The 14,044-nt window shown below is 34.2% G+C and overlaps 2 protein-coding genes across 2 annotated transcripts; both read right to left on the reverse strand.

Moving 5' to 3' along the window:
* Nucleotides 1-1,246: 1,246 nt before the first annotated feature.
* On the reverse strand, nucleotides 1,247-3,383 carry LOC149423912 (muscle-specific protein 20-like). The gene is made up of 4 exons (XM_089632186.1): nucleotides 3,249-3,383; nucleotides 2,408-2,619; nucleotides 2,096-2,216; nucleotides 1,247-1,924 (listed from the first exon to the last, which is right to left on the reverse strand). Exons 1-4 carry the CDS (start codon nucleotides 3,276-3,278, stop codon nucleotides 1,733-1,735), a joined length of 555 nt encoding a protein of 184 aa, XP_089488312.1. The 5' UTR covers nucleotides 3,279-3,383; the 3' UTR covers nucleotides 1,247-1,732.
* A 3,517-nt stretch (nucleotides 3,384-6,900) lies between these two features.
* Nucleotides 6,901-10,230, reverse strand: LOC149423913 (muscle-specific protein 20-like). Its single transcript, XM_089632188.1, has 4 exons — nucleotides 10,154-10,230; nucleotides 8,490-8,701; nucleotides 7,698-7,818; nucleotides 6,901-7,585 (listed from the first exon to the last, which is right to left on the reverse strand). The coding sequence occupies exons 1-4, from the start codon at nucleotides 10,181-10,183 to the stop codon at nucleotides 7,394-7,396; spliced, it is 555 nt and encodes a 184-aa protein (XP_089488314.1). The 5' UTR covers nucleotides 10,184-10,230; the 3' UTR covers nucleotides 6,901-7,393.
* Between the last annotated feature and the right edge of the window lie 3,814 nt (nucleotides 10,231-14,044).

The raw sequence follows: 14,044 nt of genomic DNA on the forward strand, positions 1-14,044 counted from the left end.
ATGTGCGGTCACATCTTGATTTGAATTGAAAAATCATCACGTAGTTTTGCTAATGCAAAACATTTTCAACGTTACGGCGGTTTTCTGAGTGTGATAAGCACAATAGCCAGAAAAAAACTAAACGTTAAACTAACACGATGATATTAAAATAATCCTATTTAATTTTTTTTTGCATAATCGTTTATAATCATCAAATTTGGGAGGCAAGTATGGGTAACGCCGAAAGGGAACCATTAAATGGATAACACACTTCCCTGCCATAGGTAACCTCAAGTGTTTCGCAACGTTTGTTGGCTTAGCAGGGGTGCCCGGATTCATGTTGTTACGTTTGTCTTGAACGGGCAGAAAGAACATCCCAACCCTATCTATTTCTTCCCACCAACTTTTGTTCATTTTCACAACATACCCAAATCGGGAATGCCATAGTCTCACTGGTTCTGAGCAGTTGCGACTCTTGTTCGGCATTCGCGTTACAACGGATATCTTAGAGGCAGGACCATGCACGGTTCATTGAATTATTCATTCGTTTCTTCTACTAATATTATCAAACGAATTGTTGACTTTGAAGTATGAATATGAAAATATCCACAAATACACTGAGAATTATTTGTTCTGATTGCAAAAAATGCGTGCAATTCCAGTTTTTTAAAGTATCGTGAACGCGTTGTTTCTTCTCGAGAGCTTTTCCTGAAAATGCGGTGTGCACAATTTGTTAACCTAGCCCCACTCTCTATCTGCGAGCTGCCTCCAAATAAAGCGTGACACAATAACACACTTCTTATTATAACCTCCATCTCATTTCTCAACTCTTTTACATTCTGTTATCTGTTACAGAAGAAAAATATACTTGGACTGCGTTGAGGTAAGATTCCTAAGTGTGTGGGCGGGGCAGATCCATTTGGAGAGATCTAATACGTTGGCACTTTTTTATGTTCTCCTGATACAAAATTTAAGAATTTTATTTTTCCACCTTTCTGGATGGTTTCCACCACTAAAGACATAAACCGAGACGAGAGTATTGTGGGAGTGCCCAAATTAAAGTAACTTTCCCCCTACTTCTGTTGATATTGTTCAAAAAATGCCTGTCTGAAGAAGAGTGCAAAGATGATATGTAAATCAGCGGCAACCGTTTTTCTTTCTTATTTGTATAAATCATACTTCCAGCGATTTTCTATTCAGTTATAATATATGGCAATATATATAGCAATTATTTTGAAGACGAATGGGGGAATACAAAAGAAAAACATTATTAAATTTAAATATTTATATTTTTTCGTAGAAAATGTTAAAAATTAAAGATTAAATTAAGTTTCATTAAGAGTAAGAATATTATGTACAAAACACCTCCGCCGATAACAAATGTACAAAATAGATAATTTCTGAGTTTTTGTCTGAAATCGTGTTGAATGGCAGTGATTGCGACAAATAACCAGGAATTCTTTTTTGGCGTACTACGAATATTTACGAATACTGATAGTGTTTCAATGATATGCAAATGTCAAACTTTGATAAGAGACCCAGTTGTGATCCTTGTGAATCACCCGAAATAAATTAAATTATCACTTACGTTTCAAAATCCACATAAGCTCAACACAAAACATTATGTAATAAATTCAGGTTGAAAATATGTTATTAGAAATAAAGGAAGAGTTGTTGTGAAATGATTTTGTTCAACGGTGGCTAAAACAGATGGTGTGGTAGTGATGTTGATAGATTTGGCTGATCATTCAGCTTACTTTCCGAGCAAGATCTTGCGACCAGCTCCCATGTTCTGTCCAGCCTGGGTGGCTCCTTTGTTGGATCCAGCCTGGAGGCCGATGACGGACTTTCCGGCGGCAACCGTTTCATCGCTGAACTCCCTCTTGTTCTCTTCTGAGGGCTTGGGTCCCAGCCAAGGGCCGGTCCATTCGGGATGTCTATAGGTCTGCACAAAACAATATGAATTAGTTCATTCAATAAATCCAGTTATTTTGTTACCAAAAAGAGGTTTTGAACATTCCTTCTTCTTCTCCAGCGTTTGATATCTTGAAAAGATTTATTTTACAGTGTCTGATTAGTGATCAGTTAATATATGTTTTTCTTTGATAGTACTGACCTGTCTGCCTAAGGCGTAAAGGGTGCTAGTGACTTGGGAGATGTCTTTCTTGTCCCATAGGTCGACGGTCTGGAAGACATCAATATCATTGCAGCCGTAGTTCTTCAGGGCCAGCTGGAAGCTAAAAAATAAACACAGTCGTTAAAAAAATGGCAAACGGGAAGTACATTCAAAAGTTTGTCTTTTATCATGAATACTGTATAGTGTACAGTGGTGAAATTTATCTTCCACTCGTGGAATTATTGTCAAAATGTTTAGCAAGGCTTTATTGGATCCTCCGTGGAATTTAATTGAAGGGTCTGGTTGACTTACTTGTTGATGTTTTCCATCATCTTGAACTGTCCACCGGTGGTGTTGATCTTGCCGACAGATCCAGGGGATATCTTGTTCATGACCTGGCAGAGGACAGTTCCGTCCTTAAGGACATCCTCGTACAGCTCGCCGGCGGGGAATTTGGCACCAAGGATTTCCTCCATCCAGGACTGAGCCTCGGCTTCCTGGGCCGCATCGCGCTTTCCGGCCAACTAAAGGGATAATTCATCGATCAATAAACGAAATTTGAAAAACGAAAATCACTCCTTCAAATGCTAATAACTAGAAGATCAAGTGACAAAGAAGAAATACCCAATGATTACTCAATCCTGAAACAAAGTCAATATACTCCGCAAAGAACGAATAATACAAGAGACTGTATTTATTTACTTTCGTAAATAAAACTATTTGTAGAAGAAATGTAATTGTGTACGTAAAAAAATATCTCAAGAGAACAACTGATCAATTTTGCTGTTTTAAAATCTGCAACTCATCTTGAAAGCTTTAAAATTCTTTCTATTTATGTGCCACATCATCTGAATGCAATTTTATTGAATTCGAAAAAACAGGTTTATTATGTTTTGAACTATTATTTGACAACTGTTCAAAACATTTTATAACTATTGTATTATGTAATATTAATGCTTCAGTTAATTCTTTCAAAGGTACAATTATTATGAATAGGAGATGAGCGTGTGCGACATTTGCCGATTTATGCAGCAACAAATTTGTGTAGAATCACTATAATTTGTTGAATAATCCATTGTTGGTGAATGCACATATATTTTTCACTGCACATATCACTTTGGTCACACGACACGTAGTAGAGCAAGAGTTTCACCTTCAGCCTGACTTGACGTTCCAGAGACATGTTTGCTGAGGGTTTGCGGAGCTAGTGGAGAGATCTGCTAGAGAAACTGCTCCGAGGAGTTAGGAAGCCACCTTTATAGCCAGCAGCCGCCCACCTGCTCTGTTCTCCATTTGCTCCAAATCAGTGGAGTGGTGTACCTTCACACCTTTCTAAAGATTAATTAGTTTTTTATTTTCGGATATTACCAACACGTCATCTGTTTGAATATTTATATATCTTGTTAGTTTTTAAATCATCTCTTAAGTTTCAACCAAAAATCTCACCAATAAAAACATTAAATTTTGGACTTTCATCCAATATTATTTTTCTTGTAGATGCGAATAAAATATTTGGATCTTTGATCATATTCAAGGTGAAGAGGACTAGCCTGCCAATATTTTTCGAATAATATTATGGTCTTCGACATAAATAACTATTAACTGTTGCCTCTACAAATCCGGGTAAACAGTATGAACTAGGTTGATCTTGAATATTGCCTTTTATCCTATTAATGATATAATAGTATTATGATGAATATGTCGACCACTTTTTGATCCTAGAAAGAATGATGTGTGGGGAATTTTTTTATAATCGAAACTCCAAAGCAATATTCATTTTATTGATTTTTGGTGCCTTCCAAGTTCCAAAATCAATTCGTCCTAAACCTGTTTCTGCACAGAAAAAACTTACTTATGTAAAATAATGCTAAATTATTAAAAATCTGGTCAAAATAACTACTATTCTCTTTTAAAACCGGATTGCAGTAAAATACGAATGTGTTATGGGGATGTCGGAACACGTGTTCATAAAAATTCTAATTCATTTGTAATTATTTTTTAGGATAAACGCAGCTGCATGAACACGTATTCCGATTTATTTTGAATGTTAAATTGCCTGCGATCACGTTTTAATAGGATTTTAATATCAGCAGTAATCATTGTTCTCTGCGTGGTACTTGAAGTGTGGAAAGACAAAAATGATAACAGAATGGTGGAGGCAATCAAAACGCATTGATAACTCCACATTGAAGAAAGAGGAAAATACGGAGAAGAAGAATATAAAAAGATTAAAAAAATATATAATATTTAAAGTTTCCAGAATTATTCTTCACCTACGCTAATGTGGTGTTTCCTTAATTCTACATAGAAAAATATATTTAACGTGCCATTTTTCACGACTATATTCCAGAATAACTTCTCTTCACTTCTCTTCTCTTCTCCTGCTCACCTCTCTTCCTCCCATCTCGTAGACTAAGATCACCTACTGACTCAATGTTTTGTTTTAGATCATTATCACATCATCAAGCTGTTTGTGACGTCGTCTTACCACAATTTAAAAATCATTTTCACTCTTGAAAACATTTCCATGTAAGGGATCATTTTTAGTTTGGTAAAAATTGTGTTAAAGGGGTCCGGATACGATCAATGTCAATTGTCAAGATAATTTGTTGATTTTACTTTTCAAACTTTGGAAAATCTCGATATAATGCAATTAAACGTAAACCGTTCCACCATGAAATTGAATTCCAAGGGGTTCAAGAGATAAAGCATTTAAACTAATGACTGTCTATCGCACAGCTATGTCAAAGGCGCTTGTATATAGCGTCTGTGCGCTCAATCAACAAACACATTATTCCCCAGTCAATTGTCAATCACTTTAATTGCTCCATTGGCAATCGCATCAAAGGTGCAAATTGACTAAACTTTCGACAGTTGGTATTGATCGTTTCCAAGAAGTCTTGAAAACACTAGAAAAATTCTTTAAAAATTTATAGAGAATAAATATCATTAAACTGAATGCAGTAGAAATGAAATCCCTGAGGCTCATGTGTGGTAAAACCATGCATGATCGTGTGAGGAATGTATGATCGTGGAAGGTCGATGTAAGCGTAATGAGTAAGATTAATAAAGGGTTGCTCAGATGGTTTGGACATGTAGAACGAATGAATGAATGAAGAAAAGGGTGTAAGAAGAATATAGACATAGCACGATAAAATTAATCACATACTTGAGTCGGACCGTTACAGGAGTCAGAAAAATAGAAGAGTATGTATGAGACGAAGTATGAATGTGAATGAGGCAAGAAGTGTGTGCCAAGACCGAGTTGTTTGGCGGTCCGTCCTCTCTGCCTACTACTGCGCGGAAAAGGTGTGATGGTTAGTTAGTTGGTTAGTTTTTATAAATATCATTAAATTTGACTTAACCATCATAAACTCTCTCATATTTATAACGGAATAATAATTTCTGTACTATGTACAATGTACATTGTTTATTTTTTGTCATACTGACTGACGTAAAAATATCTTATTAAATCTTGTTTTTTATCAAGCCACCTGTTGGCACGGATCTTTTCTTGCGTAATACTATGCAGCATAATACTATTATGGTTTAGGAGAACATTTAATTTATCATCTTGAAACTGTGTATGTCACAACATGATGCAGTTTACAGTTCTTCTCGTGTTGTGGCCTAGTTCTGACAAATCGATATTAATATTCTAAAATTTATAATCTTTAGGTGAATGAATTAGGGGTGGCATTTCCGAATGGTGCTATATGGTCCTATAAGACAAATGGGTTTCCAATCCATAGGGTGTGGCTCCAGATTTTCCATTTTTTTCCACCCTAGATTATCAGCTGGGTTGTTTTTGTATCGGTCGCTTTTCGTAATATTGTAGTTTTCTACTTATTAAGTACAGTTTTTAAATGTTTCTTTTTATATTTATACGGAAATTTATAGCAATCTCGGGAACCTCTGAATAACTTACTACATTCCTATCTGGGGTTTTCTTTGTAAATCCGCAGTTCCTCTTCTGTATTCCTTGTCAAATTGGTTTAGTGTCTTACATCAGTTTTATATATTTCTGCTTTCCTAATAGTTTATGTTTGCATGCCATGGGAAGATAACACAGACTGTTATTTTTGTTAAATTTATATTATAAATTTCGTGATTTGGCATATTTTTCTCATTCCCTTAATGATTGCTTTTGTAGTTTAAATGTGGAAAGAGGTCCTTTTAGTAATCCAACTATTAAAATTTTAAAATCGCGTCAAACGACAAAAGCAAATTTAGCATTGAAAGCCGTTTTAAAACTAAACTAAAAAAATGACATGGCTAATGAACTTACCGGCAGTCTAGCTGAAGAAAGCACATTTCTGGCGTTCCTCAAGGGCGATGTTCAAGGTTGGTGTAAATTGTGATTTAAATAAAACAAATGTCTTTGGCATCGAATAGAAGTGTTGGAGATCAAACTAAAGTCGAGCTTTTGTAAAAGCGGGTCACCTTTGAGCTGGCTCACTGATTGTTTTCTAAAGAGTTGTTGTTTTAGTTGTGGAAGCTTATCGACGAATACTACAATTTTAGTATTGGAAACTATTGAATGTTTTCAGTATCTGGTGTTTTTAGTCATTATTAATATTTTCGTAAAAAGATTCATTTACAATTAAAGTATGGATAAGTTTGCACATCTTTAATAACACTGTGTTTTTAATTATATTCTAATCATATAAGAAAATTAAAGGGTGTAATTATTACCGAAGAGTGCTTAGGATTTTTTAATGAATTTTTTCGAAGATTTGTTGATGATATCGATACAACCATAAATCAAATGTGCCATAAATTCACAAAAATAAGTATAATAAGTATTCATGAAATAAATCATTTATTTTTCATACAAAATGTTAATATTATACAATAAGATTAGGTTTAAATAAAACTAAGATTAAAATTATGTACAAAACGTCTTCATGTCGTCGACTAGATTTTACTCCCTTAATGCTCTTCAAACATATTAAATAAAATTAAAAGAATACGATATAAATATGTACTTAACATTGGTTAATTTGTACTAATTTGTAAAAATATTTTGAAGCTATGTAATACTGATTTTCATTGGTAGTGTGAATTGACCTGTAAAATGAATGCTTGGTATAATAGTGAAAGACCTAGTTGTAATCCTTGTGGAACGCTATAAATCAACAACAAAACAAACTGCAGTACAATCAAAAAAATTGTTAAGGATTTAGATTTTTAAATGATTTTACGTGCTTTCCGTGTCAATTAGAAAACTTAAAACTCTTCTGATGTTGAATAGATTAAGCTGAAATGGTAGTTGTCCATTTTGGAAGAAAATGGAGTTTACTTTCCGAGCAAGATCTTGCGACCAGCTCCCATATTCTGTCCAGCCTGGGTGGCTCCCTTGTTGAATCCAGCCTGGAGGCCGATGACGGACTTTCCGGCGGCAACCGTTTCATCGCTGAATTCCCTCTTGTTCTCTTCTGAAGGCTTGGGTCCCAGCCAAGGTCCGGTCCACTCGGGATGCCTGTAGGTCTGTAAACAAAAATAAACAAGAATAACTAAATGTTTTGAGGTATTTTCATCAATTTTTGTCATTGGTATTTTAGTTTTGATAAGGATAATGTATCGCCGTAATGGTACTAACCTGTCTGCCTAAGGCGTAAAGGGTGCTGGTGACTTGGGAGATGTCTTTCTTATCCCAAAGGTCTACGGTCTGGAACACATCAATGTCATTGCAGCCATAGTTCTTGAGGGCCAGCTGGAAACTACAAAAAAATTGTCATAATTGCAAGTATGGACAGTAGTTTGTTCATCGTGGGCTATCATTTTTTAACAAAAGTCTACTTGTGATTCTCACTAAACCCTTGCACACATTGTACTAGGACGTAATAAAACTAGCCTAACCAACTTCTTTTGGCTATAATTTCAAGGTTTACGTAGCTGCTTATAGCAATAAAACTTAATTTTCATTATATCTTTAAATTATCCATTAGTGTTTAATAAACTAAGGATGGTTTGTTTCACAGAATTTGATTAATTTATCAAATTTCCAAGTTAAAATTCAATTTATGTGAAAGTTAAATGGAAGTTTTGTTATTATTTAAGTCCTGTGAATCAATTGGCCCATAATTATGTAATAACAGAACACGAATAAAACTTTCACAGAACAATAAAATTAACTTTTAAATTTCATGAAATGTTCAAATTCTATGAAACAACCCGTCCAAGACAAGGCTTTTACTGAATTGGTCAAGAAGAAAATATATTTAAACTCGGTGGTTGACGGCTAATAAATACTAGTTTACCTATGTATAAATTCTATTAGCTATAGCAAACACTTCCCTAGAAAGACGTAAAATACAAATAAGTGGTAACGCCAATCTTTAAGGCGACACACTAAAGTTATTTGGTTTAAGTTGGGTTTTCAAGAACTTACTTGTTGATGTTTTCCATCATCTTGAACTGTCCCCCGCTGGTGTTAATCTTGTTGATGGATCCGGGCTGGATCTTGTTCATGAGCGCGCAGAGGACGGTTCCGTCCTTGAGGACGTCCTCGTACAGCTCTCCAGCGGGGAACTTGGCTCCGAGGATGGCCTCGATCCAAGATTGAGCCTCGGCTTCTTGGGCAGCATCACGCTTGCCGGCCAGCTGGAATTATGATCATAATTATATTTAATGATAGCAAATTTAAAAAAATACATACTAGATACTGAAAAAGAAACGAAGCGAAAAACAGCCAATCGTTTAAAGGTACGTTATTGGTGTATTTTTTTATTTGTTATTTAATTATGCTATCGAGTTTACTATGTAGAATAATTTAAATATTTTGCAATCAGACAGTTTGACAATGCCTTCAAAAGGCGAAACAGCTATCACGCACAGTAATAATAATAATATTAATAATAATAACAACTGTTTTTTTGTAAATTGAATAATAATATTATGGAATATAAAAATTAAAAATTAAATATTCGAAATGTATGGTTCTATTGATTTCAAACTAAAATATTCCCAGTGTACGTACCAAAGTTTTTTTTATGGATTTGAAAGAAACCAAAATTTTGTGTTTTCAACAAACGTTTTGTTTATAAATTCTTTAAAAGTATTCCGAACCCTCATTTGAAACTGACCGGATTACGGTATTCTTTTTTTTAGAAATGTCATAAGGAAGGTGGAAGTTGTCAGAAAATGAACGAAATAATCACGAATATTGGGAAACACTTAGTCATTTATTTATACTGTTTTATTTTATTTATTATTTATCACCGTTTTTAGGGGCTTTTACATATGAATAGTAAGAATTATACAGTATTTATTATTCATAACAAAACTGCCTCAGTAACAATCTTTTGTATTTGTTTAGTGATAAATTGAAAATATCCACTGACTCGAAATAATTATTTTCCTCCAAAGGTATTATGGCTTATGAGGAATACGCGGAATTTAGTCCCATAATTTCTGCGCTTAAATAAATCATTACTTCTAAGATAACGTAGTGCAACTCTATAGCTTACCAATGCGAGAAATTCTTGACTATCAAAGATATCATTTAGAATTTTATATTGTTCAACAAAATTGCTGGAATTCCCATTTTGAAACACGGAAATCTTAAGATTTTTTTTTGAATTCTTATTAGTTTGTACATGAAAGGTGGGTTCCAAGGTGAGAATTGTACTCAAGTTGACTTTTAAACAAAGGCAAAATATAACAGTTTAATACACTGAACATTGTTGAAATTTCTATTTATGAATCCCAACATTTGTAAACTCTCGTTAGGTAAAAAATAAAATGTGATTACTGAACATGTCTGAAGCCATTTCAATCCATGTTAAAATTTTGTGTGATAGTTGGTCACTTGGGTAATGCTGAGAATATTTTCTGCCCTGGCACAATGTGAAAATAATATGATATAGTTATTAATTCTACGTGGAGACCAGACCATTTTGTATATGATCGCGACCAGACACAGGCCCACACCAATTGAGTTTACATTTTTGTCACGAATACAACACATTAGAAAAGTCACAACACTTTTCATTTGTTTGATTTATCACTTTGATTACAAAGCACTTGTAAAAAAGATAATTAAAAGAGTCTAACCTTAGCCCTGACTTGACGTTCTAGAGACATGGTTGCTGAGGGTTTGTGAGGGTCTGGGAGTAGTAAGACTAAACTGAGAGCTGAGAACTGACGATGAAGAGTTTGGCTCCAGTCTATATATCCAACACCCGCCCACGTCTTTCGATTCCCGCCCAAATCAGTGAAGTAGTGTGCCGCCTTAACTTGTCGAAACTTCATTATTATTTTTAGAATGTATCTTCGAGATTTGTTCGGCGAATATTTTGTTCAGGAGTCATTTAGATTAAGATTGATGCTAATCTGTGCAATCATTTTTTTACGTGAGACCCAACCTGAGTGCCGATTTGCATGTTACTATGTCATCCCAAATTCGACAAATTTTGTGAAACCGATGAAAGCAGCGATGTAAGGGTAAGGTGAAGAGTCCAAGAGTCCGAGCTGCTCCCAACCATCTGGAGCCAGTAGCACTATGGCATCCTCAATAATTGGGGAAAATTGTGAGGCTAAATAAAGTGGGGAAGAGAAGGAGACGGGGAAGAGAAAGTTGAGGAATTTTGGTTGAAAGTAGGGTCATTCACCAAGACGATACTGAAATTATGAATAAATTGTAAAATAACACAATACAGAATTTGAGTAAAAAATATATATTTATGTAGATCAAAAAAACACCGATTTTGAATATACTTAAATATTTCTATATTTTTACTCCCAGAAATAATAAATCGTTCTTGAAAAATTATTTATAAGCTTTAGTGTATATTCGCTCCATGATTGGTCGAACGAAATCTGATGTCAAATGTACTCCGCGTTTAAGTTTGTACAACGTAATAATTAAACATCTCTTTCTGTTACATCCGTACTTTGATAATAAGAGGAAGAGGTCGCTATACAATTGTGTAGTTAGGTATGTTGACCTAAGTTTTTGAGATAATTTGTGTTTGTCTTTTTAGTTTTATCCAATGTTTTTGTTAAATTTTTGTTAAATTCAAAGCGGTAAAATTGAAGCTATTCCATAATATAACTAAATAATACAATTCAAAGAACATGCTAATTTAACGTTTTTGTAAAAATGTGTAAGTAGAAACTCATTTCAAATTAACGTAAAAGAAATGACAATAACCCCGCTGGCGAGAGCCCTCCGTACTGCCGCGGAGTGAGCTACGTAGGTACATCGATGATACCGTGTAGACTTTAGTTTTACGTGCTTTGTCTGGTGATGTTTTGTCGAGAATCGTTAACAATTAATATAAGTATAAAATTTTAATATTAAAAAAAATACCCTTAATTTGGTTAGAGAGTAAACGTTGATAAAAATGTACTGGAATTCCTTACTAAGGAATAAAAAAAATCTTCATACAAAATGCACTAATTACAGGACGTTCAGCGCACAGATGACGTCACGCACCCTCCCGCTTCTTACCGATCGGATTGCGATCGTTTTGGCGAGCTAAGAAATATTCAAACTTGTAGAATTAATTTAAGCATGAAAACAAACTTTGAAAAAATACCGGTATTTTAGTTTGAATGTGGATGTTGATAAAATAAATTTAAAAAATGGTCGTAAATTCCCTATTTAATAAAATTAAATTTTCTTGCGCACGCCGCGATTTGAACTCGATGCATATAGATTGCATTCCAAAATGATATTTGTATCCTGTTGAGAAGGTATAAGGGATAAAGGGATCAAGGGATATTATAATTGTAGGAAATTTACCTTTCGTAAGTTTGTAAAATTTTAAATATAGAATGATTAACTAACTAATATACAATTGGTTTGTCTGGTTTGTTTGAAAACCTAAAAACCGTGAGTCAACCCCAGTCCTTTAAAAAACAAATTACGAAATGGATCTTTACACACGGAATACATTACAATTACAATACCCATTCATTCTACACTCTATCAATTTAATCACCTTGCAGACAAAACATAATATATCCTTATTCCCTAACTTAGCGGTATAGTATGTACATAATTAATTAGTGTGATCTATTTACTAATAATTTCTCAATTTTTTCATCTTCTTATAATTCTCTAACTTCTCCATCCTCTTCTTGTAACACAAACTAGCTATACATCATTTTTATTATTTCTCTATTTTATATTACAGTAATGTATAGATTCTATGTCCGCAAACTGTAAAGTTCACCCGCCATAACACAAGGTCATCCCTAGCATGGAGGGTGAATATCACAAAAAACCACATGTACTCTCTAAATCATGTATCAATAAAATAAATAAATTATTCAAAGAATTAGTTCCAATTTGGAAACAAATTAAAACCAAATCCGAGTTATAGAGTTCATTGAAACAGACTTTGCAGAAGCAGACACGCAACCGATATAAGTAATTTTAATTAAAACTCGGCGTAAAATATTTCGTACGCTACTGTGGAGTTCCCCACATTATAAAATCAATGTATGGTGTGGGTGAGTATTCGTTGAGAAACTCCGCCAGCATGACTTTTCCGCGATAAGCTTCCAGAAAGATTTCCTCGCCTCTCCCCTGGTCCAAGAAAGCTCGCTGACTCAATGTTTTGTTTTAGATCTTTATCACCTAAGGACGCGTGACGTCTTTTTACCCACATTGTTTGTTAATTCAAGACCACGATAGAATGTGTCTTATAATCTTGCAAATTTACACTAATCGGAAAAAGGGTGCTAGAATCCAATATCCAATAAGTGAATCGGACGAAATCACACAGTTTCAATAAATTTACAATAAATTTACAATAACTTTACAATAACCTTACAACAACTTTACAATAACTTTACATATTCTAAAACATTATTTAATAATTTAATAATGAAGTGATCTCGCATTGTGATTTGTCCAAAAAAACGTCGTCAAAGAGCATATTTAATTTTATTTTGTGAAGTTCACGCACAGATATTAAAATGAAATAATAATAAAGAATACAATATGATAAACAAATAATAATACAAATAATAAAGAATACAATATGGCACATTCTACAATAAACCATATCCGAAAAAGGGTTTGTAAGTAGAAGATTTTCCACTTTAAAGCAGTTTTTGTAGCCCCAACACCATATTTTTTCTGGAATTATTTTTTATTTATTTTGTGTTATAGAAACAAAGAGACAATTGTATGAACCGAAATCTTCTAGTGAGGCGGGTTACTTACTTGTTTGTATATGATTATGTTATTGCAATAAACGCCCGGGCAATTACATTTAAAATTTATTTTATTGGTTACATTTATGAAACAATTTACAGATATTTAATATTTCAAGGTACCCCACTTGAGGTTTGTATAGGGCTTGGTGGTGGATGCTTTTTCCCATATATCACGTGGCGGATCGGATCGGGAGAAACTGGTTGAGGGAGACCTTTTGATCTCTCAACGATTTTGATTATTTGACCCATCGCCTTGCACCACAGTGAAAAGGATGGATTCATACGTCCGTCACTCCTGGACGCATTGACCCCCAGATTTCTACCCACCCCTCATTTCTATTTCCTTCCCAGAACATCCTCTCCTTCATTTCCCTAATAAGACTCCATCCCTAAAGATCACATTGGCCCTGAGGGATTTTTTTTCCTCAGAGCCACTTATTCTTACGAACACCTTTTTTTCACAACATATTTTTTTGTTTTAAATAAAACAAACTAAACAAACCTAAACAAGTTCCAACCTAATCCAATCTAACCTATTCTAAGGTACACGTTTTAAGAGTAATTATTTTTAAAAAATCTGTATTTTTAAAGCGCCATAGAGTTTCAGACGCTGAAATCAGGTCGTTTCCTATGCTTTTGTTTTTAAACAAACAGCCAAGATCAGGTCAGGTCTTCAAACAGTCAGGTCAGACAAGACCGATCTGGTGGAAATTCATTAGGTTCACAGCCTTAAGCAGCATTTTTGGAAATGCAATAATTATTAATCTTAAAGGG

This window comes from Hesperophylax consimilis, chromosome 5 (genome assembly GCF_061612785.1).
Source record: "Hesperophylax consimilis isolate HC1 chromosome 5, BYU_Hcon_1.0, whole genome shotgun sequence".
Classification (NCBI taxonomy): Eukaryota; Metazoa; Arthropoda; class Insecta; order Trichoptera; family Limnephilidae; genus Hesperophylax; species Hesperophylax consimilis.